This window comes from Agelaius tricolor, unplaced genomic scaffold, assembly GCF_023055355.1.
Source record: "Agelaius tricolor isolate 1412-34295 unplaced genomic scaffold, bAgeTri1.0.p SCAF_9, whole genome shotgun sequence".
NCBI lineage: Eukaryota > Metazoa > Chordata > Aves > Passeriformes > Icteridae > Agelaius > Agelaius tricolor.
In genome coordinates this window covers 28,461,103-28,488,507 of record NW_027269269.1, presented here as the reverse complement: position 1 = coordinate 28,488,507, position 27,405 = coordinate 28,461,103, and the positions used below count along the sequence as shown (strand labels likewise).

The 27,405-nt window shown below is 42.9% G+C and overlaps 1 protein-coding gene across 8 annotated transcripts in view; it reads right to left on the bottom strand.

Moving 5' to 3' along the window:
• The window catches only part of DCBLD2 (discoidin, CUB and LCCL domain containing 2), a 428,333-nt gene that overhangs the window by 93,132 nt on the left and 307,796 nt on the right, over positions 1-27,405 (bottom strand). For 4 of the 8 annotated variants that reach the window (XR_011680148.1, XR_011680147.1, XM_071433403.1 and 1 more), the window contains exon 1: positions 20,354-20,625. The exons of 2 other annotated variants lie outside the window; for them this stretch is intronic. Coding sequence is in view for 4 of the 6 variants with exons in the window: in XM_071433403.1 (XP_071289504.1) it covers positions 20,354-20,474 (121 nt within the window). In the remaining 2 variants the exon portion in view is untranslated. Of the gene's footprint in view, positions 1-20,353; positions 20,629-27,405 lie in introns of those variants that run through there. 2 more of the 8 variants (XM_071433402.1, XM_071433399.1) reach the window with 2 other exon arrangements.

The following is a 27,405-nucleotide window of genomic DNA, read 5'->3' as shown; positions in this document are numbered from 1 at the left end:
CTAAACAAAAGCAATGAGCCATTAACCAGTTCTGTCTTTTTCCTTTCCTGTGATGGGGTAAGCAATTGCTTATTCATTCACAGATTGAAAATACTGTGCAAATACACTGACACAGTGGCCTTTTGAATATGAAATCATACTATCATTCACCTGTATGGGCAGATTCACTGTTTTGAATGCATTTTAAGGGAAATAAAAATCCTTGCATGAACTATAATGCACAGAAGTTAATTATTTCTCATTTCAATAGGCCTGTTATTGCAATGCAGTCACCACACAAATAGTATTTCTTAAAACAAGAAATACCAATAATGCACATGACTCTGTATCTTTGGTTCTTCCCCACCTTTTTGGATCTTAAGCCTATGCTGCTGGAAATCAAAGCCTGTGTCTCCTCTTTGACTCAAAATGTATTTAAGATGTAAATTTGTCTCAAGTATGAAACAGTACCTGCACTGTGCATGATGAACAGCACACAGCTTTCTGATGAGAAAAGCAAAAGAACTCCAAAACAACTAAACACATTTAGGTGAAAAAATGCAAATAAAATATTTTAAGTTTTAAAAATTAGGACTTTTAAAGACACATCACTAAAAAATGACAACATTATCTCTTGTAGTTTGGAACAGTGTCTTGTTTCCATGGCTAGAGAGAAAAACTTTCTAATTTCCTTCACACAATTTAATGGAAACATCAATCTCAAACCTCCCTTTTGTTGCAGGCTTTCTTAAAAACATGAAAGGAAAAATACTCCTCTATGCATAATAAAGAGTCTGCTGTCCAATCATACTAGAAAGTAAGGGAAAGGAAAAACAGTTGTGCTGACCTGCAGCATCTTGCTATGAAGTCGATTTTCAAAAGTAGCTTATTCTGAATGGACACTAGATCCTTTTATTGTATTTCACTTAGGTTAGTGATAACAGAAATGCCAGACACTTCATGCCTGAAGAATCTGAAGATTACCATAGCATATACAGTCTGCCAAGAGCAGCAGCATCACAAATGAGCTATTTGGAAAATTTTAAAAATCACAATTCCAGTGAAACCTGCAGATCCATGAACCCACATCCTGCTGTACTGGTACTATAAAAGGGCAGTTCTTGAGCCTCTCTAGGTAATGTGGTGCTTCATCATTTCTACCACGCTTCTTTAAACATCATTGATGAATTCCAGAGACACATACACACATCCAGCTTCAAGGGAGCAATCTGCAATACTCAGCAATTTCTCCCAAGAAAAAGTGCAATTCTTTTCACTATGGCAGCATATACAGGACAGTAGACACTTCATTCATTTGCAAGTCATGAAGTGCCACTGAATCTTTTGCTTCTGTTAACCTGTGAGAGTAGAATATCTAAGAACACACAGAAGACAGACATCAATCCCCTAGTCAATTATTCCTGGATGGGCTGACAACCTCTGTTGTCAGTACACACCTGAACAAGTCTCCTGCTTTCTTTCAGACTTCTCTGTCACACCACAGGTCTCCCACACTTGCAGGATAGATTAAGTCCTTTGTAGAAACACCAGGTCACTGTGTGCATGGTATGCACACATCACACCTGACATGTGGAGGGGCTGTAGATGTGCATCCAATCTCACATGTCCTAGGGACCAAGTTCACAGCAAAGAGGAAAAATTCAGCTCGTCACCAAAACTTGTGTTAGAAACATGGACATCTCTTAAGCAGCTGGCAGAGGAAGGCAGACTGCTGCCATCAGGAGAAGGATCCATCTGCTCTGCAGGCACCTCTGAATGCAGCCTGGATGAACCCTCCTGACAGAGTTCATATGAGCCCTGGGCCATGGCACACTGATGTCTGATGCAACATGCCAATGGCTGAAAAAAATTTCTTAGAGCCAAGTTCTTTACATCAACAAAATACAGGACTCAGACCAACACAAACATACCAAATCCTAAGGATTTTGATACTTGAAGAAAATGTGGAATTTAATAAAATGAAAGAATACTGAACATGCAGGAGTGGGTGCTAAGTTATTAATACCCACCAAAAAAAATTAACTATACTTTTTAGTTGTGGAAGTCAGAGCTTTTCCCCCTGGAGAACAGTTGCTATTAGTGACCACTAAACTTGTTCTCACTATCAAAACATGTTTAAAATAATTTTTTAGACCAGTGAATACTTTTCCTTTCCTCACTTGGAGAAGAGTGAATGATAAAGACATTAGACAGTTTAATATTATAACCTATAAAGAATAGCTGATATATATCAAAACACCAATCTCAATTTTAACACATGGCACTGTCTTTTGAACAGACTCAATTTAACCAGTGGGTTTCCTAAGATTTTACATATATAGGCTATTATTTTCTGTATGTTTGTGACTAAATAGTGGATGTAATTGAAACTTTTTTAACTAAACAAAGGTAGAACCAAATCTGTAAGAGTCACGTAAGCAAAAAAGGGTATTTTAAAACATTCATTTTAACTCCAAATACACAACTCTTTCTGATTCAATGCATTACTATAATTTCCCCTCTTCTGTTCAGCTCCTGTGCTCTGCATTTACTTACTTTTTCTCAGCATACTAAAAAACACTGCATCTGCTTTTTGCTTTTGGCAAAAAAGTTTACACAAAGACAAAAGAGTTCCATGAATAAGAAACACTGAGGAATTAAATCACAGAGACATCAAAGTCTAAATAGCTTTTTCAAGTATTTTCAAATGCCCTTATTTGTGTCCTCCAAACTCACTGCTGTTTCCACCAAATTCCACAGAGTGATGTTTTTCAGGAAGGAATCTGTTCCACTGTCAAAATTAATTTTCTTAACAAGCCAGCAAGCACACAGTCCACTTTGATCTTAATGCCATTTACTTGCCTCAGTAACACACTGGTTTGGGCATTTCATTGCATTACAGATGTTTCACAACATAAAATAGCCCACACTGTCACAAGCAAGGCCACAGCTCAATAAACACTTGAAGGCAACTTTAAATTAGCACAGCCACAGACAACAGCAAGCCTTGTCTGCCTCTCACTTTTGGCCACACGTTCTCACACCTTTCCTGGTACTGGAGGCAAACATTTATGAAACCACATGGCCAACCAGAGCAGGGACTTGGCATAAAAATAGCTGTTGGTTTTAACCTAGAGCAATCCCCAAATTTATTTGAGTATGCATATGCAGCAGTGCCTTCCTTGACAGAGGGATAAGACAGTAGGGGAACACCAGCAACTGCTTCTTTCATCAGCATTGCCAACCCATGTTTGCATTTTAAACAATCTTGAACGCCAACCAGAGAGGCAGAAACCATCCCAACCCTGAGAAGAGCAGTCACACAAGAGTGGTGCACTGGCCCAAGGAACAAGCTGGCTGCAGAGTGTCCCCCAACCGACTGCCACCACACAGTCCTGGGTTGCATCAACCCAGCTCTCTGAGGCAGCTCTTGGTGCCACTGCCTATGGCAGGGCAAGAAGTGGAGGGCAGGTGGGATTATGACTCCCCCAGCTTGGATTGATTTACCTGCTGTGGGGCACCCTTAGACAGTTAATGAAATTATGGGAAAAGACAGGAACAGGACAAAAGCACAGTAAGCATTTTGCTTTTTAAAATGTTGGCAGCTCAGTGGGGTGACAGGAGAGGGTAAGAGGAGACAGTGGCTGATTCTTGTTTTTACAGCAAAAGTACAAAATTTAATATGCCATTACAACAAAATTTTACTGTTTTCATTTACAATATGGGCCACGTGCTGGGTTAGTGATAATTAGCACTTTATTATTTTAATCTGTACAATCAGCTTTACAATCATCCTCTCTGGAACTCCAGTCTTAGCTTTCAGCCACCGAATTTTACACAAAAGAGTAACACTTAGGAATCCTAAATTTAGCATCCAAAATATGATACCATTTTAAAATAATGATCTAAAATTATTAAGTTGTCAGAGCAGGTAAGATATGTGTTTCCTGTGCTGTGATGTACAAACTAAACTGACAACTACTAAAAGAACAGAAGAGACATCAGCTGTGTAAGACTGCGCTACAAGGCTTTCACTTACTGATACCATGGAAACTATGTGAGTAAGATCCCAGGGACAGGTATGACTTGCTTAAATAGTATGCTGGCAAAAGGAGCCTACAAGGACAGCCTAGGCACAGCGAAGAATGATTTACATGAGAAGTCTGCGAGAGGACTGTGTGCTCAGTGGTACATGATACAGAAGCCCCTCTGATCTGCTGGCTAGGCTGATTCACAGTGACAACTCATGCTCTATGTCTTTGTTTGGCTGGCACATGCAGCTTGCCCACTTCCAAGGACACAGCATTTACTTTACAATCTGCACCAACACGTTCTTAAAAATAAACACTGTTGTGCTTTAGTGCTTTAAGTGCTACACAACAGAAACAGATGATGAATAAATGAAAAATAACACACAGACAGTCATGCAAAAAACACTATGACAATAAGCAATGGTCATGGTCAAAACGGGCTTCAAACCTCCTGGAAGTTCTTCAAACTCCTCCCCACACTAGGACCACATGAAATTTCACAAGCCTCACGTATGTCAACTAAGAGGCAAAAATGTTGTCCAATCATACTAATAATTCACATGCTAAATTAACACTACACTCAACACTTCCCCCTTCCTTTTCCAGTTCATAAATGAGACTGCATAGCCTAACCTGCAGATCCAGGGTGGCAGCACCATCTTGCCTCTCAGGAGCAGCTGCCCCTTCCCTGCCCCACCCTCTGCCAGTGCTCACTGTACCCCTGTTGGGCTGCAGCCCAGTTCTCAGCCCAGGTTCCCATCCCAGCTGCCGTTTGCTGGGTGAAGGATGGGCATCGCCTACCAGCCAGTGGAGCCTGAGCAATGCAGAGGATGCAAGGCAGGGACAGGGAAGAGACAGCAGCAGCCACAGGTAAGAATAGTTTTTGGTACCATGGAATCAACAGAAGCTGTCAGGGAGGAAGCTCCTGGTTTGGGTACCTGACCAAAAGAAAAAAGAAAAAGAAAAAAAAAAAAAAAGAAAAAAAAATCTGAAAACACAGTTGTCACTGAAAACCTCAGAACACAGTTATTATTTGCACTCCACAGCTGCATCAAGAAGAGAGACTTTACATGTATTTCTAACCCTCTTTAAAGGTTGTCATCCAACTGATGAAACAGTCCCAATCCACATCTGTGCACCAGCAGCTCCTTCTCCTGGTGTAGGTGGCATACAGTATCATCTTGATTTCTAACATTCATTTTCTAATCTAATTTCAAAATTACCATGGGGACTATTTGGAGTTTCCCCATTTTGAATGACTTGGCTTCATTCTAGCATCATAAAATTTAATACACAATCTGTTCTAAAAGGCACTTCATTCCTAATTTTGCCCTGTAGATATTCCATTAAAACAAAGATGTTGCCACACTTTTGACCCTCTATGAATACAACCAATAAAATAAGCATTATGTATTACTGATTAACAAGATGATGAACTAGGAAGATGACAGTAAATTTAAATGTTTAAGTCACCACTTTTAAGTGCCACATTTATCATAAGAAGTATAGTAAGAGTATGTAGGAGGTCAGTGTGTGAAAACTCAGTCAGTAAAAACTATCTGTGAACTTTAAGCTTGTCCATCAGCTTTGCTGTACCTTCTTCCTAGCAAGAAGGAAATGATGCTTTGTGTAGGAGGACTGGAGAACTTCTCTTTAAAAACATCTCTTTAAAAATGAAGATATAAAGTAATGGAAACGCTTTATTTGAAATTTTCAAATATACTTAGGAAAAAGACAAAAACGGATCATCACTAAACTTAGTACACAAGTGTTCAAAAGCATCCAATTTAATGCATTCCTCTTTCTACCCTTGTGATAATGAGATGTACTTTGACACCTGTACACAATTGCATAAAAACAGAATTTAACAGATACTGTGGTTTAAGGCTTCTTGGTTTATCACAAAACTCACAGATTTGCAAAAGAAAAATTGAGCACCAGTGTCTTCTTTGCATTACACTGAACAAGGCAAGATGTTGATGTTTTTCTTCATATCTTAACCATTCTGGAGCCAAGTTAAAATAACCAGATATGGGCTTTAACTGACTACAGTCCTGCTGAAGATGCAGCAGCTGTGAAACCCTGTGTGGTCCTGAAGGCAACCATACATGCATAACATACTGAACATATGTACTATAGCTCTGTAGTGCACTATCCTTTCAGAGGCTAAAGCTCTGAACTCTGAGGAGTAACCATGCAAAGCTGCACCGCTAATTCTTCTTTCCACTCAAGATCCTGAGGATCTTCCACCTGCCTCATTCCTGTGAGGTTTCTCTCCAGAAAAACCTCCATGTTTACATGCAAGTAGCTATACAAGTGGCTTGTCTTGCCAAGTCTAATTAAAACACTTTAGACATCCTATTTTTGCATTTTTAATTTTATATTGGGGTAAAACGAAAGAGAGCTGTGGCACAACTGCAAAACAGTTCATTGCTATCCTTCAACATCGAAAGCAGCAACTGGGCACTGAAACAGGTACTCCTTCTACTCCAAATTGCAAGAATTTGCAATTAAGAGACTTGAAAAGATTTCCTCTTCACAGTTAAGCAGCATTTGAGGTCTTATGATGGCCCGATCAAAGTTTAGGAAAATCACAAATGGATCACTGAAGAGGAGGAGAGAAGGGTACTTAGGGATGAAAATCAATTATCCTTTTGCACATCTGGAATAATTTTATAGAATATTTATACACAAATCTTGTCGTGAACGGCGGAGGAATTGCAGCACACAATATGCGTGGATGACAAATCCCCAAGTTTATTGAAAGCTCACACATATTTATATTGGTGTTAATGAAGCTTATACATATTGCAAAAGCTGAGCTCATTATTGGTTAAAGCACACTTAAATCAACCACATCTACTTCTATCTTCTAATGATTATTTTGTTTCTATGTTTGCATTCTTCTAGCTTCTCTACCTAAGATATCTACATTTTCTGGCAAGCGATTTTCTCCCCCGTCTTCCCATTTCAGCGAAGGTCACTATGACTTTTGTCAGTGATTGGGCACTGGTTTCACAATCCCCAGCTTGTTTCCCCTATCCTTATCCATCGGTATCACATCGAAATGTCCTTTCTCAGCTAACCAATTATCCAAAAAGCTCTCTACATTTCCCCCGTTTTTCTGTTGAACAAGCATGGTTTGATTAAATGCGGTAGTTATCATCTTTCGCACCGTATTCTGTAAGCATATACAAAAACATGGCAAGACTAATATTAACAACAAAGCTACAATAGCTACTACAATGCTAACCTTAACAATAGAACGTAACTATGACCCTAAGCTTAAAGATTTGAGCCATCCATCAATACCAAGGCTTGATTCTACCTGTAAATTCCCAGTTAACCTTCGTAACTCAGAGAGCTGTGAGTGAACAGACTGTGCATGATCAGAAAGATTCATGCAACACATGCCCTCAAATTCATCACAGCCATGGCCTTGTGCAAGTAAAAGAAAATCAATTGCAGCTCTATTTTGAAGTGTCGCATGGCGAATAGAATCTACATCAAGCAAAAGACTAGAAATCGCTAAAGAAGTTGCATTTGTTTGTTTAGCAAGCTAACACTTTAACCTATTTAAAATAGCATGAGCACGTGCTGCTGATACTTCTGGGGCTAAGAAAGATGCTGCGATTATGGCTGCTGGGGACCAAAATTTTACATCATCCCGGCAGTCTGCTGCAAATGCAAGAGCCATTTGTTTGTTTCTACGATGGCGGCGGCTCATGTTCAGTATCATGGACATGTTAGGTGTAAGTAGAGACAGCCGTCTAAGTGTACATGGTCTCTCGTGCAGCATTGATGGGATACCGGCCCAAGCACGGTCTCTACATATCAGGAAATATCCTGCTGGCAATTGAATCGGGTCATTTGATGAGACTGACACTCTCTTTGTTGTATAATTGCACCAGGCTGATGCATTACGGTAGACAGCCATGCTAGAAGTTACAACATTAGAATGGTTCTTGACTGACAGCAGGCTTCTATGGTTAAAATGAATGCACGCATCTGCCATCACTGACTCTAACAACTCCAACTCTTGGGGCTCCTGTGGTGCTATAGGAAAGTGGGAAATCCACTGATCCCAATTATCCACATTCGTCTTAGCATTGCTGACCTTACAAGCTGGTACATGTAAAGGGCACGGCCAGGGATCTGCTGGTAATCCAACCAAACAAGTTGTGAACGGATTGCCAGGAGAAGATAATGACAGGCAAATAGTCTCCTGTTTAGTTAGGTTTGCCAGGGTGACCCATATGTTAGTCTTGGGCTGAGGTGGGGCCCATGCCTGATGGTCTACACTGTCTACAAAAGAAGCAAAAATTAATAAAGCAACAACATAAAGTTTCCATCTCATCATGATTTTTCCAGGCACCCTTTTGGACCACTCGGCCATCATATCTGCCACAAACTCTTAAGAATATCTCTTCTTTCTCAGCTTCAGCTTCTTTAGGTTCTTCAGACAATCTTCCCACACTTGGTTGGGATCCTGACTTCCCAAAATAGGACCTTATCACATTCGACTGTTACAGAGGAATATTTCTACCACACTTAGTCTGCAAAATACAGGACTGAGATATCCCCAAAACACGTTTGACTAAATGTTGTATTTCCTACCTAAACCATGCAAGGATTTTCTGTTCTGGGGACTCATACAATTGTAACTCTTGGCGGCCAGGTAGTCCTGTGAACAATTTAAGATCTCTCTCCAAGAGTTAAGCCGCCAATAGAAATTACAGCTTTCACACCACAACTCAGGTAAACGAGTTTGGTGTACCCACTTAGTTTCCTGACAACCTCCACAGAAAAGCAGTACCCATGCAGTATAACGTCTATCTTGACACTTAATACAAGCTAAACCCCTAGGCCCTTCAGATTCAAAATCAGAAAGCATCGAATACAAGCTTAATATGTTATCAAAAGATTTGCACCAATCAACTGCTCGATCGATGGCAGCATCACACTGTCCTTTCAGTTTGAGAAGTATCGGTCAAAGGATGATCAGCAGCTTCGTCTCCACCCGCTGACGATCTTCTTCGCTCAGCTGATCGAGGTGTTCCATCAAACACAGCTGCTCGGGTCCATTTAGCAGGTACCCACAGAGATCTTGTAGGGGTAGAAACACAAAGATATCCGTGGCCCCAATATAACACCTTAGCAGGACCTTGCCATTGTCCTGTTTTAGGATCTCTGTATCTTACCCATACATCTTTCTTTACATCATCTGTTTCTAGTACATAGTGACGAATCATAGCAGGAACTCTATTTTCCCCCAAAAACACACAAGTGGTTCAAAACAAACAAACACTTTAACAATCTTTCTTGTGGCTCTCTGGTATCTATATATTTACTCAAATATCTTTTCAAAGTACCATTTGCTCTCTGCGGCTGCATAAACAGTTCATGTAACCTCCTGTTTTGAACCTTTTTTATAGAGGCATCCTCTATTCGCTCACACACTCCTGCAACATACAAAGAATCTGTTACAATGTTAAGAAGTCCAGAGAAATGCATCATGGCTCATACAACAGCCAATAGCTCCATCGTTTGCAAAGTGTCTAACTCAGTAGCTCGGAGTATATGATGATGCCGTTGTCCCTTTTCTCGCCAGGTCACTGCTGCAGTTTTGGATTTTCTTCCTGCATCTGTGTAAGCAGTTATAGCATCCGATAAGGGCTTTAGTGATCTTTTTGGGCATTGAATCCAACCCCATTGTCCTATCCAATTCAATGGTACATTGGGGATATCATCAGTGGCAGTCACACTACCGGCTCCCAACAGGGCCTCTTGTAACTCCATACTGTTTGCCAGATACCAGGTTAATGTATCTTTCTTCATTGGTATTTGTATCTGATCAGGTTCCTTTCCCATAATCTCTATTGTCCGTTCACGACCCTTTTTGAGCAAATCAGCTAAAATTTCAATTTTCTGAAGAAGGGTTTTATGTTGTTGAAGTGGAGGAGATATCCATTCCAAGGCCCATATCTCCCCCGTTTTTCTGTTATGCTGAGTAAGTGCACCCAGTAAAAATTTTGGTCTACACTAAACTGTCAGCTGTATAGGGAGATCAAGATCACGTCTCCAAACACTGCCTTGTGTGACACAGTCCAATATCTGCTGCAGTGTCTCGAGGATGAAGAGCAATAGTAAAGAAGCAGTCCTTCAGATCAATAATCAAAAGTGGCTAGTCCCGTGGCAGCATAGCCGGATTAGGTAAAACAAATAATCTCATCATTGTAGCCGAGGAACGTCCTAAAAGCAAAGCTCCCATAGGTAATCTATCAATAATGAGTGGTCTCTTTACCCCAGTTGGAACCTTTTCTGGGTGGACAGACATCAGGGTTACTGTGGCTACGGTACCAGGTCCACTCCGAGGCTCCTGGCAGTGGCGGGCTGGAGGCAGGTTGAGCCGAAGCGGTGACAGCTGCTACCTGTGTCCGGGCACAGCGGCTGGTGACCGGGAAGCAGAACCGCGCCGGGCAGCCGTGGGGCAGGCGGACTCACCGGAGCCCGCTGCTCCACGGGGGGTGGGAGGCCCGTCCTGCCGCCCCCCCCCTCGGCTCGGGGGTCGGGGCGGCTGCGGAGCGGAGCGGGAGGTGGCCGCGCTGCAGCTGTTAAGTCGCCCAGGGCCGGGGCCAGCACGAGCCCCCCTGGCAGGGTGGCCGCGGGCCGCGCTGCGGTGGGGAGGCTGAAGGTGCAGACGGCACGGCTGGAGTATGCGCGGGGGGAAGGGGGGGGTGGGGGGGGGGGGGGGGGGCTGCCGCCTGAAGCAGGAGCTGACAGCTGCAGGGAGCTGCTGTTTAGAGCAGGAGCTAGCGTCGGCGGGGAGCCAAACCAGTCTCCGTAACTCCTGTTTCTTTCACGGGCTGCACTAGTCTGCTGGGCAGCTCTTTCCTCTGCCTGGTATTTCAAGAATTCAGCATGCACGACTCGCCATAACTTTCCCAACTTTCTCGCGGCTTTATCAGCATCTATGACTGCCTGCCACAACTAATCCCCAAATATACGGCACTCTGATAACCTATGCACTGTGCGAGGAGTCCGAAAAAGTCCTTGAGCATACCCATGAACTAACAACCCATGAAGCTCTTTCTGCAAATCTATACTCTTAACCTTACGCTTTTATAAAAAGCTAGGAAATAAATCATATGCTGCTTGCCTTTCTTTATCTGTGTTGAAGATAACAGCGCGCTTCTTGCAGCCCTTCTCAGGTCCGGCAGCACGTATCAGCCGGGCTCTCCTTTGAGGTCACCCAGAGCCTTGCACCTTCCCTCTTTTCAGCGGTGCTTTTGCCGTCCTCAGCTGCGATAGGACCCGAACTCTGTACGCCGCTCGACCGTGGCTACTGTTGAATCACGTCGGGGTCACCATTTGTCGTGAACGGTGGAGGAATTGCAGCACACAATATGCGTGGATGACAAATCCCCAAGTTTATTGAAAGCTCACACATATTTATATTGGTGTTAATGAAGCTTATACATATTGCAAAAGCTGAGCTCATTATTGGTTAAAGCATACTTAAATCAACCACACCTACTTCTATCTTCTAATGATTATTTTGTTTCTATGTTTGCATTCTTCTAGCTTCTCTACCTAAGATATCTACATTTTCTGGCAAGCGATTTTCTCCCCCGTCTTCCCGTTTCAGCGAAGGTCACTATGACCTTTGTCAGTGATTGGGCACTGGTTTCACAATCCCCAGCTTGTTTCCCCTATCCTTATCCATCGGTATCACATCGAAATGTCCTTTCTCAGCTAACCAATTATCCAAAAAGCTCTCTACAAAATCTTGATTAAATGCCAGGTCACAATAAACAGTACTAGTGTGATGACTGACAGCATCACTCTGGGAAGCATTTACACCATTCTCCTGTTTAGAAACCATGACAGAAGAATTATCTGCTCACAACTATTCTCAGAAGCATGTCAAGCTTTTCAAGTTCCCTTTTCCACCATTAGCAGTATTGACAAGGATGCATCATATTGCATACTTCTGACAGCAATTAAAGTAAAGAAACAAGAAAATGAGAGGGGTTGCTTTAAACAAGTGGTTCTATCAGTAAAACCATTTTGGGGAAAAAAATTTAAACGAGAATCCACATGATCACATGCACAATCCACCAAATTCCAGCAAGACTGACAAGCCAAAGATGAGTAGCTGGCAAGAATTGTCACTCTGATGGATAATATTCCAATCCTAGATAATAAAACCTCTTCCTTGAGCTAAAAGTATATTTAGAAAACTTGAACATCTGGGAGGGAGATTTAGAAGGGGGAATAACTAGTGAAGAAGTGAAGTGGAAAAGGGAGTGTTTAATAAAGCATATAGATGGTCTGACCATTGATTTTATTTCCACTTTTCAGCTCATAAATGATGCATGATCTATGGAATATGGTTAATAAGGCAGTCCCCTGTGATTTATTGAATTGAGTTTTCACATAATGAAGAATGTTAAAACATTATTCACTAATTTAAAACTTTTACTGAACAACGAAAAATGTTAACAAAATCAAATATTCCCACAAAGAAAATAAAAAACCTTTTTTTTTTCTTTACAATATTTAACAAAACCACTGTAATACAGTTTTGCCAATGAAAGAGCAACTTGGCATAAAGAAAACGCCAGAGAAATATTAAAAAAAAAAAGAAGCACTGAAAACTACACAAATAAAAAACCTCGAGACATTCTCAAAAAGAAAAAAGGTGTCACGTTTGAGCCTGTGTGATCCTAATTTATAAGTCATTTTACACAATGATGGTTTCATAGTGTACTGAAGCGCAGAAAGGCCCTTCAAAGTATGATTTCTTGTACACCTTGACTACTTAAAGTTGGCTAGTCACTATTCTAACTAAGGGGAATTCGGGAAGTTGCATTAAATTTCTTTCCAGAAAGTTTTCAGACTTGAGCAAAGGCATCCTGAAAAAGAGACTTTTTAACTATTTCTAAAGCTACCATGCTTTAAACACCTGGAGGTGAAAACAAATAAAATACAAAAACAACACCCCATCCCCACCCCATCTGTTTCTAAGACATTCTTAAAAACACACCTATTAGTATTGCCAGGAATGACACAACTGAGCTCACCAACTTGGTTTGGCTTCCACGACATTGACTAATGTGATAGCAATGTATGCAACCATCGCAGCCATGGTGCAGAACTGGGACCTCCTAACTGTGACACCACTCAAAAACAAGAGGCGTTGGATACTCGCAGGACAGAAGTTAGCATTTTCAGTAAGGTACTGAGAACAGAGTATATTTATATATACCTTAAGATAGAGAAAATAACAGAGTATATATATATTAATATCAGCAGTTAATTAACTGTAGGGAAATAATGATTACCTGAGTCACAATGCACAACATCTCTTGTATAGAGACCAGTGACCAGGCCAACGCACCCTCCTCACGTCAGCAAACACCAAAAACGAGCATGCCTGACATGTACATAGTCAGCCCCCATTTAAACATTTTCTGCTTCCAGCAATCCTTTTTCTTCTAAAGAATGTACTTTTTTAGAAGCAACTGCCTAAGGCTGCTAAGAATCTTTGCACTTCTACTGGTTCATGGACTTGCATTTCACATTGGTACTGCAAATATATTCCAGTTGTTTTATAGCTAGAGAGGTCATCTCAAACAGTCTCACTGCAAACTTGCAACAAAATATGAGTTGTCACTTACTGCAAAGATGAACACTTATATGCTTGATTTTCAGGATGCAACTAAACTCACCAAAATCAAAGAGACAACTAATCACTGAGCTTCAGTATCCACCAGCTGTGCTGGTCCAAACCTTACAGACTGCTAACTCATTGAAAATTATTTTTATTTTAATACTGGCAGAGAAAAAAAGCATATAACCCAAACAGAAGTGAAAATTCCAAACACAGAGATTTTGAAGAAATGCCAACAGGAAGCATGCAAATGCCATAAGCAGTACCAAATGACTGTGTTACAATTCCATGATCCAATTGATTGAAATAGTGAGATAGCTAAACAAGTAGAAACTATCTACTTTAATTTAATTTTTGCAGAGTTAGCAACCATAGAGAAATGTTATCCTCTTTCAACTCTTCACCAAATGAAACTAAGAGGTCATGCAGGGAAACACCAGAAGTTACACACTAGAAAAGAAAGCATAGGTTAAATGCTTTTTACCCATTCAAGTGCTGGTGTTCAGGTTTTTGATTTTTTTTTTTTCATGCATTAGACAAAAAATGCATCAACCAGGAGCCATTTTCAAAATCTGTGGTTCAAAGGTCAAGTCACTAAAAAATTTTCAGGTATATTTTTTGTTTCAAATAACAAAGCGTTCAGTTGTAAAGCAACAAGCTCAAACAGACTACAAATAGCACAACTCAAGCTGTTTGCCTCCAGTAATAGATGGCAAAAGATGCTGTTTAGCAAAATTTGGTATTTCATTACTGCATTAATGAACAAGCTTCACAGATAACAATCCACCATTCTGTATAAAAAAACCCCAGGGCTGAAAATTCTATCTTAATACAAGTTACCACATGGCCTTCTACATCAATATTACTTCTGCTCTCCCTCTCCACCTCCCCAAACTTCAGTTTAGTAACAAATCCACACTCTATGCTTGGACAATGGTTTCAACTACACTGTTTTAAATAAAAGGATGCTGAATATTCCACAATATTTGATTTAGAGAAATTAATCTAACAGCAACTCAGTCAGAAAATGCAGGAGGGAAGGAAATGCTTTGACTACAAAACAAATTCCAGGTTTTCCCAAAGCACAGGGTGCAGTTATAAAAGAGGGGGTGTCAAACAACAGCTTTTTTTTAAAGTCTTTCAAAATATGAATAAAATAACCAATATAGAAACATTTCACAATATGCAGAGCAGCAATTCCAACAAAGATTGCATTTGAACTGCTGACTATCTGACCTATGAAAGCTGATGCATTCAAGGCAGCCCTTAACCTGTTGATGACTTCAACTACACAGAGCAGCAGTAATTGCATTAAAAACCTAATGTATCATTTCCCACAGCATAAAGCAGGCTGGCAGAATTGCAGAGGAACAAGATATTTATTTTTCTCTTATATTAATAATGTAAGAAAAAACTCCTGAAAACCTTGAAAGCTGAACATCTCCATACAGTAGCAGGAAAATAATTTGCTAGAAGGTCACTGGCTTGAGATGCACACAGTAACAGCATACAAGCTTCTGAAAGAACACTTACACTGCTTTTCTAACACCAGCTCAGATGCTTGATTTTTATAGCCACAGACATATAGTTATATATATAAAACCGACATGCATTGTACTGCTTATATCCTAACTGCAGAACATTGTCATAAGCATGAGAGCTACAAAGGGTACTTACACAAAAGGGTGATTCCTGCATTCTTTACAGGAACGAGGCTAGCACGACCTCAACAGGCTCCCAGATGAGCTGAGCTGAACCAAGCCACCAGTACTGGGAGGCACCCTCCCAGAAAGGATGCTCTGCAGAACACACGGGCGCACATTTTGCCCACTGGATTCCCACACCCACTTCAAATAAGGCTCATTAACTGGAGGGGGAAAATAACGTTGTTGAGATTCTTGTTTTCAAGAGCAAAGAATATCCACTCTTGTTAGGTCTATACTTCCAGTACCAGCCCACTTCCCTTCAGGAAGTGCATTCCCCCACAAAATTCTTTACAGCACTGCTCCTCCTCTCTAAATCCATCTTCAAGGTGCAATGATGGGAAGTTAAAAAGAGCATCAGAAAACCTGAAAAAGCCTACTCTAACTTTGAGCCCTGGTCTTGAAAAATTCTTCCATACTTCTCAACACAGGGATGAAAGTGATTTGGCTCAGCAGTCCTGCCTAAATGGTACCAATCCCTGAATCCTCAGGCTGTACAACTGCATCTTCAAAACATTTTGCACTCTTAAGTAAAACTGTCCCATTAAAAAAGCAAAACAGTCCATTAGAGCACTCTTCCTCATAAAACACTTAATCTGATGTTAATTTGAGGGACAATAAATCTGTCATGCAAAGATCTGAGGGTCTTTTTAATCAAAATAATTCCTTTTGGGTTTGGCTGTGACTCCCTTTCTTCCAGATGAGCCCAGCCAAGGACAAGAGATACAGAGTAGTGAGACACCACCCAATCTAATTTAGCAAGAATAGAAACTGGCACTTGTGTGCATGGCAGCACATGGCAATCGCTCATGTGACAGACTGTTTTGTGGCAGTGCTTTGTATTCACATGCCCAGAGCTCTCTGCAGCAGAAAAAGACACACCTGGAGTGGGCTACCCCAGCAGCTGGAACCCTCGTCAGCACCTGGCATAGCAGGAGATCATCTCTTCCAGGACCCTGAGGGAGAAGCTGCAGTCTCCCTCCATCTTGCTCAGCCACGGGACATGTAGCTAGAGCCATCTTCTCTTTGCCTGATTCCTTCTCCCCAAACTATGGCTGACGGATCAGCACCTGCCCAGCTCTGGACTGGCCACAGCCAGAGCCACCACTGCCTACTCCCTGTGGGCGGCACAAGCAGAGGTGAGACCAGGAATGCTGTGGAGAGGAAAGCACACCAAGGAACTGATGAGAAACAAGGAAAACACAAATGATCCACAAATACTGTGGCTGAGTCCCTGAACACAAGGTCTTGGAAAACCATTTCAATGTGCACAGGGACATTAGTTCTTCCACTTCATTTTTCAGATGTCAGTAACTCAGCACCAGACATTCAGAAATTCTTTTTCTCTGCTACACCGCAGCAAACATTTTTAAGCTACAGTGGCAAATCAGTTCTTTGCACTTTCTTCAACAAGGCTTGAGAATATAACAACATCCTGATGGGCTGCTGTTTGTTTAGAACAAAATATGGGAATCTCATTCAAAAACAAGCATTCAATGCTAATTTAAAAAAAAAAACCCAGTAAATAAATCTGCTTCAAGTCACTAGGGAATCAGCTTCAGAATAAAAGGCACCTTCTAACTTCTGGCATTTTTTCCCATTTTACAGGTACATTGGTATCCACTAGGAATCCCAACAGATGGCTACCGAAATAATTTGTGTGGTAACCAAGTTCTTACTCTACAGACCCTACAAGCTTCATATCTTCAGAATTACTAACACGCTATTCAAATTCTACTTTGATGAAAGCTAAGCAACCATTCCTCCTCTAGCTGTGTTTTTCTAAATTTAAAAAAAAGTTAATGAACAGACCATACCAAATTTATGTCAAGACCTAAATATCTGCTAAGAACACTGTTTCTCAAAATTCAATCCATAAAGAGCAGCAAGCTTAGCTGCTGACTTGCTTTTATTCACACCTGCTTAATTACAAGAAAAAACAAAAAAATGCTCTAAGTACTTTTCAAATATCAATTTCCTTGCAACCAGAATCTAGAATCACTACACAACTGTTTCAAAAATCACAAGAGCTGACTTGCACAGCCATCAGCTAGACGGTCCCTAAGGCACAAGATTATGAAATGCAGCACAAGGCACTTCTGAAGGTGTTGGAGCTAATACAAAATGCTCAATTTTTGAAGACAGCAACACACTCAAGTTCAAGTCCTTGAACAAGGAATTCTGAATTACATACACTGAATGATTTAAAATATGATAGACTGTAAAAATTTCACTTGAATCCTACAAGATAATACAGTGGGCTAGTGCGAAAAATATATTCACCACAGCAATACCTGCACTTTTTCATTTCTCAGTCTGCTGCTGTCTGGAAGGAGAGGAGCACCATTTGACCCAATACTAAAAATAAGTTTCACGTTGACCAAAATAATGCTATTTTTAAATCAGTTCATACCAGAAAGGTGCTCTACAGAAAAGCATGTGAGAAATGAAAACACTATCTTCAGAAAAAGATTTAAATACCATGTTTAATGTGAGGCTTAGAGCAGCTGAACAGTAGAAAAGAAAATGAAGAATTACTTAGTAACAGAGGATCAGCCTCACCTCTGTTACTAAGTAATTCTTCATTTTCTTTTCTACTGTTCAGCTGCTCTAAGCCTCACATTAAACATGGTATTTAAATCTTTTTCTGAAGATAGTGTTTTCATTTCTCACATGCTTTTCTGTAGAGCACCTTTCTGGTATGAACTGATTTAAACATAGTATCACTCACTGTAGTTTAATAAAAGAGCTTAAAAGCAACTTTAATTGTGAAATTCCCCAATACCTGGTTACTTTCATTATCAATCAAGATATTCTTTTAGGAGCCTGATCACATATTTAATGCCCTAATTGAGTAGTAACTTTGTGCAGACCTTCAAGAGCTACACAGCAGCTTCATTTCTATATGGGATTCCTTACCCAAATTGGAATTATGCCAGCATTTAGAGATACAGGACATGGGCTCTCCAACCTTCTCTAGAATAAGTTAAATGAAAATATTTTGGCAAGGAAACAGTCCCTCACTAGCAGAACTCTTCTTATAAGCTCTAGCAGTTTCTCATATTGAAGCATTGAATTCAACAATACCAGAGTCCCCCACCTTACAACAAGCTCTGCTTTTGTTAGCAAATAAAATGAGGCTTGTCAACAGAAAGGTTCCCCTCCTACTCAAAAGTGAAACTTCTGATCTAACTTTAAGCATTAACACTGCAACTTGAAATCCTGGGTAGAAGCCCTTCAGCAGTTAGCCGAAGTACACAAAGATGAAGTACTAAAAGCCTGCTGTCCTCGCAAGCTCCTTTTCTTGCTGCATGGTCCCACCCCCTCTAACACACCCCTGACTAATCAGCAAGCCAGTTTGATTCAATCATCTGCATGTAAATTATGACTCTTCCCTACCCCTACAGTTATTTCAGTCTTCTCCTAGAATAACAAACTCAGTCTGCTCACCAAAAGGTCACACAAGTGTCAGGTCAGCACAAGCATGATGCTCCTACAGCATGAACTAACACCTTGCTGCTGCCCGTCTCATCCAGCAGCTACCTTCAAGAGACAGGCTATTAAAACGGTCCAATTTCCTCTCAAAAGCAAATGGGTCTTCTCCAGCTCCATTATAAATTACAGGAAAATAACCCCAGCTGTGTCAAATACTTATTAGCATTTGTTTTGTAGGTGTATAGGAACATAAATGCAATTAGCTGGAAATAAGAGGAAAAGGTCCACACAACTACCTTGCTCTATGGATACAACACTGAGCTTCTTCCATTCAATTAATTAATTTTAATTAACTAAATGTTTAATTTAGATGCATAAACAGTAAAGTGCATATAGTTCCTATTTCCTTTGTGCATTTAAATGCAGCATTTCTGAAATTCAACCATATTTCCATCTCTGAGATAGAAAGAAAAAGTTATGTGACAAAACAGTTTCTGAGGAGATCTGTTTCTGAAACGATGCAAGACCAGTGCAAGAAGCAAGTGGAATTGAAAACCACAAAACTGATCTTCCCAAACCCAGAAGTGAGTTTCAAGTTGCTGTTAAAACACTCACTCCCAACACTTTGTCCCAAGCACATGATCGAAGTGACAGTCACAGCGGCATCCTCTGATCGTCTGCCATGAAGTGACCAAATTGGGCCTTGTAATTCCAACCGAGGAGAAATCTCGTCGATTTCTCTAAACAAAAAAACCCCAAACTAAAACAAACCAAACAAACGAAAAAAAAAAAAAAACCCAACCAAATCCCCCCAACCAAAAAACAAAACAAACCCACCAAAAAAACCACAAAACCCCCACAAGACCAAACCCCCCCCCCCAAAAAAAACACAAAAAAACCCCAAAAAATAAAACAAACAAAAAAACCCCAACCCGAAACAACCAAAAAAACCCCCCAAAACACCAAAACCCAACAACGCCTACTACTCTGTCACACGTTTCTCTCCTATACACATTTTGCATACTCTCGGGCGAGTGTAAATTTCTTTTCAGAGCAAGCAGAATCTCCCCTTTATCCGCCTCCTGGCTCACACCGAACACTCCACAGCCTGCAGAGGGGGTCACCCGCGGGCCGGGCGTGCCGAACCCCACACAACCCCTGCCCTGCCCCACTGCCCCGAGCTGCCTCCACAGCCCCAGCTCCCCTCCGAGCCGCCGTCGCGCCCCGCCCGGGTGAAGCCCTCCTTCCGTCAGCTCCCCGTGGGAGTGCGGGAGCGGGCAGGAAAAAAAAAATATTTCTTGTTTAGTTTTTGGTTTTGGTTTGGTTTTTTTTGTTTTGTTTTTGGGTTTTTTTTTTTCCGAAACGGGGCTCTTCTCTTGCCCTTTGTGGGCCAGGCCGGGGACAGGTTCGGCGCTAAGGGCCATATGCCGAGGGGCGCCCCCTCCCAGCAGCAGAGCCCCGGAGAATTGGTTTTCCCTCCCCCGGCCGCCAGGGCTAAGGGGCTCGCCCGCCGCCGCTCTCGCACCCACCTTTCTGTGCCGCGGTGCCCCGCAGCTGCAGCAGCAGCAGCAGGAGAAGGAGGAGGCTGGGGCGGAGCAGCGAGGCCGCCCGCCGGGTCCCCGCGGGGAGCGGCTGCCCCGGGCTCACCATGCCCCGCGGCGTGGCCGGCGCTCCCGGCGGTCCCAGGGCATCGCGGGCTGCGGGGCGGCCGCGCTGGACCGCGTCTGAGCGCTGCGCTCCCGCCAGGCCGCCCGTCCCTTCGGCCGCCCAACCGCTTCCGGGGGCGCGCAGGACCGCCCCGCTTCCTGCCGCCCCCTCCGCTCCGCACGGCCAGCCCCAGGCGCCGCGGAGCCCCAGGTGGCGGCGGCTCCGGCGCGGCCCCGCCGAGCGTGGGGCCCCCTATGCTCCCGCCCTGAGCCGCGCCCTCCCGGGCCGCCTGCGCGGGGCTTACGGCCCCAGACCGAGTCCCAGGGACCCAGCGCCTGAATTCCCGCTCTGTTCCACATCCGACCTCCTCTGCGAGCTGGCTACGAATATTTCACTTTTTTGAGCTTTTTTCCCTTCTATAAGTAGAGATTTAAGACAAAATTTCTGGGGAAAATTCAAACAAAAGCCGTTGGAAACACGAGTATTGCTGTTGTTAATGGAAAGGATAATCTGGTGTCATAGTGCTCCACACGCTAACGTGAATTCAGCTCTAGATGTGGGAGGGCTTGGCTATGAGGTCCCAAGCCATTGTAGCTTTAGCCCTTGTCCCCCAGCTTTTGAGCACGCACCATGTGTGATTAGAGAGTTTCCAGCTGTTGCACTGTAGGACTTTAGGACGAAATTGTTCTCCACTTCTCCCAAACAGCTCTACGTCACAGTTACTGGATCCTGACCAGGAGTGTCCAGTGCTGGCCCCACCAAAATGGCAGGAAAACCATCTCAGGAGCCTGTTTTACCCAATCCACAGAGTTGCTTGAAGAAGTATTTAGATTATGTTTAGAATTGTTTTAACATTACTATTCCTTATTAAGATGCTGAAAACTTAACTATGTCCACATCAATGCCTATAGCTTATTTAAGGCTTCGTATAAGGGCTACTATAGCCTATTGACAAAGAAACATGGAGGGCATTACCTTTCCTTCCTTGAGCATATCATCCATAACACTTGTGCCAAATCTTAGAAGATTCCAGAACAGATTTGGATGCTCAGACTAAAGACAGCAGAATTTCGTTACACGTTTTTTTGTTTGGCCCATAGTTGTGCCACAGCTACTAGAAGGTGGCTTCTCATATAATTAGGAAATGATAAAAATGAGCATTTTAGAACATTTCATATTTCTCCCTTTTTGAAACCTTTTAATGACATGGGACGAGACCCCAATGAAAGCAAAGTCAAGGAAGTATATTATAGATGAATCTTTTTAGTCATCTTGTAAGATGTAATAGCCACCAAGACATCCTGCAACACATAATGGAAGGTGAATCAAAAATAATTTATATATGTTGCTTTGTCTTCCATTCACCAGACACAGAAGTTCATGCCATAGGTCACGTGAAGCAGTTATATCACTACAATAACATCCTTTCTGTACTACAGGGACCACATTCCTAAGACCACCAGTCATTGGTGGTATTTACTGTGTACTGGAAAAATCACTCCTTGAATAATTTAATGCATGGCTTAATGGTGCCATGCATTAAGAGGAGCATCTGAACATGTTACATGTAATTCAGTAGCAGTTTCTGGTGGACCTGACAGAGGTTTCCTCCTGTGTTATGTTCTGTTGTCAAGTTATTTTGTGAACTTGATTTAACTATTCTAAATTTAGGGCAAATTTGCCTAATAATTCTTAGAAGTTTATCCCAAAGCTACTTTCCCTGACTACAAATGGTTTTTGTGGACCCTAGCTTACATATTTTGCAAAGGGAGCACCACCATCCTGACCATCCTGACAGAAGCAATAATAAACTATTAAAGGTTATACACCTCAAAAGACTCAAAGATTTATAGAATCTACAGAGCGCAAGGATTACCAATGCAACGGTTTGAAAGACTTGTCTTAATAAATGGTTTTCGTGTGTAATATATGTTAGAAATAATTCATGCTATAAAAGAATGTATTTTATAGAGGTTGTGAAATCCAAATGAGTCTCTGACCACAAGCAGCCTGGGAGGCGGATGTCTATTCAAACTCCGAAATTCCTGAAGGCGGCCAGATAATGATTGGCATTTAGCTTATAATTAGATGCACCCAGCACGAGGATCACCATTAGCCCCAGTCATCGGAAAACACCTAAGAGCGATCATCGCCCTGTTGATAATATCGATCAAGATAGCCGAAGTTGCCAGAAAGATACATGTGAATACGCAACTTCCTGGGATTCGATCAACGCTGGCTATCAACCAGGAAACAGCGATTGTCCAACTCTGCACAGTGAAAGAAGCAACTATGAATATGCAGAGTTACAAAAGAAACTTGGACTCCTTTGCCTCGGGCATAATAAACTGTATAAAACATCTCCGCTAGAAGCAGCTCTTGTGAACGAGGCAGGGGTCCGATGCGATAGAGGTCAGATCCAGGTACACCCAGTGCCGATCCCAGGCTCAACGCTGTCTCTTTGGCTGTGGTGGTTTTGAGGACCATATTTTGGTCACGGAAAAAGATAAATAAATCTTTTTGCATGTTTGATAATTTGGCTTTCGATTGATCATTTATAACAATTCTGGTGACCCCCGACGTGATTTGAATTTGGGGTTTGGGGATCCCTCTCCAGTCAGGAGGCGCCCCACTGATTTCACTGATTTCAAAACTCCCACTGAGTTTTTGTGAACTCCCAAAGCCTGACGGGATTGGGAGTTCACAAAACCAAACACCAAACCGAAGCCAGAACCAGAGCCAAAGAGGAATAAAACGGGCCCCAGAGCTCTTGGAAACTTGGAATGATCCAAAGAGGGATCTCCGAGGCTGTGGTGCTTTTTTTTTTTTCTCAGAAAATCGACGTGCATGAAGAATCTATGTGTGAAAGGACCCGTGAGTACCATGTCGTTGAGTGGGATGTGATTGAGCATGCGTGAGACCTGATTCTATCACAAAAGTAGTGTGGATCCCACGATCACAGTTCCACTCTTCCGCAAGGGAAGTGGTCGGTCAAGGGGGAAGCAAGTGCTTTTCCTTGTCACACGTGGGACCTGGGACTCATAGGGTGTTCAGGGGGATTGATCATTGTTGGGTCAGGAGGTAAAAGAACGTTCCCGAAATATTTCAGGAGCCGGTCCACCTTCTGATTCAGAGAATCAGGTAAGAGAGCTCGATAACAGTCAAAAGACCTGCGGAACAGTTCTCTGCATGGCTGAGTAGACTGGTAGTGTTTCACAGACTTAGGAAATCAACATCGGACAAAGACTTGGGACTTGCATTGAGAATCCCAGCCGAAGGACTCAAGGTGAGAAAATTAGCGAATTGTGTTTTTGGGAAAATGGGATTGAAAAAGAGTAAGTGCCAGAAAAAGCCCCAGGAGAAACCTCCCCAAGATCCCGAGAAAGGTTCTGCCTGAAATCCTGAGGGGAAGCCCGTTGGGATGGATGTTAGAACACTGGGACGACAGCCCCAGGAGGGTGGGAAAGTCCAAGGAAAAGATGTTACAGTTTTGTATGGAAAAGTGGGGGGGAAAAGAGATTGCGAAATATGTGGTTTGGCCGGTGTTTGGCACTTTCGAGATATGGACATGCGAATCCCTGTACGACCACGTAGTCGATCACCGCCCGCAGGATTTTGAGGAAATTGAGTATGCTGAGATGTGGAAATACGCTTGTTCGGGATTATACCCAATCAGAGCTCTCAGATGCTCGGCAAACCAGGGCAAGGAGTGGGAACCGCTGGAAAACCTTCCACCTCCCTACCTTGTCCCTCCGCCCCAGCCCGCATCAGCACAGTACCTCAGGTGCCTGCGTTGCCTCCCAAGGCATCGATCCCGCAGGGACAGGCTTTGGCGCCACCACTCCCACTGGAGCTGGCCGCGGCGCCTTCTCTCCCAGGAGAGCAGGCAATGGCGCTTTCGCTCCCATGTGAGCAGCCCCAGACACCGACCCTTCCCAAGACTGAGGAGAAACAGGTATTTCTCCCAAAGAAAGCAAACTCTCCTCCGGCCCGTCGAACGAGGCGGAGGATGAGGAGGGCAACCACTGGAGTTAGTGATGATGAGGAGGAAAAGCCTTGTCTCTTCCCTTTACGGGAAGTACCGACAGCTCCAGGAGTTATCGGCTTTGTACATGTGCCGATCAACACTGGGGACGTGAGGGCTTTCAAGAAAGAGATGGGGAAGCTCATGGACGATCCTTTGGGGGTGGCAGAAAGGCTAGATGAATTTCTAGGAACCAGCACCTACATGTAAGAGGATCTCAATGCAATCCTGAGGTTGCTGTTCAACGAGGAGAGGGAAATGATCAGACAAGCTCCGATCAAGGATTGGGAGCACAGGAATCCCCAGGGGGAGCGAGGAGATCAGAGGTGGCCGGACCAAAAGCCGTCTTGAAACACCCAGACGGAGGAAGGGAGGCAGAAAATGATAAATTTGAGAAATATGATAATACAAGGTATCAGGGAGGTGGTGCCAAAGGGACAAAAGATGAGTAAAGTACTCAGGGAATGTCAGGGAAAGAACGAAACCCCCACAGAACGGTTGGAAAGGCTCCGAAAGAGCCTGAGAATGTGTTCCCGGACGGACCCCGATTCTCCGATTGGTGCGGTCTTGCTGAAGACCCAATTCATGATGAAATCATGGGAAGACATAAGGAAGAAATTGGAAATGATAGATGGATGGCAGGACAGGGAACTGCAGGAACTGCTCTGAGAAGCCCAGAAGATCTACAAGAGGAGATACGAAGAAAAGCAAAAGATTCAAGTGAAAGTGCTAGTGGCTGCAGTGAGGGAAGCACAGAAACAAGAACAGGTCAGAGACTCGGCAAAAACAGCTCCAGCGAAGAAACAAAATCCTTCCCAAGGAAAGGGTTCAAACTACCAGAAGAAGGACTTCGAGTGCTACTACTGCAAGCAAAAGGGGCACATTTGGAGGAATTATCCCAACAAGGTCAAGGATCAAACTATGTTTCAGGAAGATTAGGGGTGTCAGGGGATTTTCAGTTTGGGGTCTGGAACACTGAGGGAGCCCTTGATAAAATTGAGAGTGGGACCCCACAGGCAGGAAATTTGGTTTTTAGTAGATTCTGGAGCTGAGTGGACCACGGTGCAACAGTTACCACGAGGGTGCTTTCTGAGCGATGATGCAATGATGGTAATTGGAGCAAAAGGGGAACCTTTTAAGGTTCCGATCATAAGGAATGTTGAAATAGAGACAGAAACTAAAAAGTGTATAGGAAATACGTTAATAAAAGATGCAGACTTTAATTTCCTGGGGCGGGATTTGATGGTGACATTGGAAATCGCATTAGCAGTGCAAAATTCCCAGCTCAAGGTGAGATTGTATAAACTCACTACCCAGGATGAGGAGAAAATTAATCCAAAGGTTTGGTATGTCCAGGGGGAGGCTGGGAGTCTGGACATAGAGCCAATCCACATTGAAATTGAAAGGCCAGAAGACCCCATTCGGGTCAAACAGTACCCCATCCCCATGGAAGGGAGGAGGGGAATGAAACCGGTGATTGATGAATTGATAACAAAAGGAACATTGGAGCCATGCATGTCCCGGCACAACACCCCGATTTTGGCAGGGCGAAAGATGGATGGTAGCTACAGGCTAGTGCAGGATTTAAGGGCCGTGAATCAAAGGACTAAGACACTGTTCCCCATGGTCTCGAATCCTTACACCCTGCTGAATAACATCTCTCCCGAGGACACATGGTACAGCGTGATCGATTTGAAAGATGCTCTCTGGACCTGTCCTTTAGCGAAGGACAGCAGAGATTACTTTGTGTTCCAGTGGGAAGACCCAGAAACAAACAGAAAGCAGCAGCTCAGATGGACATCTGTGACGGTGTTCACAGGGGTTTTCAGGTGAAGGAAGAGACGAGAATGTTGGCTCCATGTTCAGAAGGCTTGATTGATTATTTTATGATCTATATTACATTAAAACTGTACTATAAAGAATAGAAGGAAAAGTTTCATCTCAGAAGGCTAGCTAAGCTAAGAATAGAAAGGAATGAACAATAAAGGTTTGTGTCTCAGACAGAGAGTCCAAGCTACCTGGGCTGTGATTGGCCATTAATTATAAACATCCAAGATGGGCCAATCACAGATGCACCTGTTGCATTCCACAGCAGCAGATAACCATTGTTTACATTTTGTTCCTGAAGCCTCTCAGCTTCTCAGGAAGAAAAATCCTAAGAAAGGATTTTTAATGAAAAGATGTCTGCAACAGACATCATTGCCTCACGGCTTCGTTGATTCTCCAAACCTTTTTGGGCAAGCACTTGAGCAAGTGCTGGGTCATTTTGTACCAACGGACGGAACAAAATTGCTACAATATGTATCTGATTTGTTGGTTGCAGGTCCGAGGGAGGAGGATGTGAGGATGAGTACCTTTGAACTTTTTAGGGGAAAAAGGATTGAAGGTGTCTAAGTCAAAGCTGCAGTTCACAGAGCCTGAGGTCAGATATTTGGGACATTGGTTAACCAAAGGGAAAAAGAAGTTGGATCCTGAAAGCAGGGATTATTGCCCTACCACCCCCATGGACAAAAAGAGAAGTAAGGCAATTCCTGGGGTTGTTGGGATATTGCCAGCAGTGGATCGAAGGATACAGTGAGAAGGTGAAGTTTTTGTATGAAAAACTCACCACGGACAGAATCAAATGGACAGAAAAGGATGAGGAAGAATTCAGGGGAGTCAAGGAAGCGCTCACAGCAGCACCAGTGCTGAGCCTCCCCAATGTGAGACGGCCATTCCAGTTGTTTGTGGATGTGAGCAATCACACAGCACGTGGTGTGCTGATGCAGGACTGGGCAGGGGTCAGGAAACCGGTTGGTTACTTGTCTAGGCTTTTGGACCCTGTAAGCAGGGGCTGGCCCACGTGCTTGCAAGCGATTGTAGCTGTAGCATTGTTGGTGGAGGAAGCCAAGAAAGTAACTTTCAGAGCAC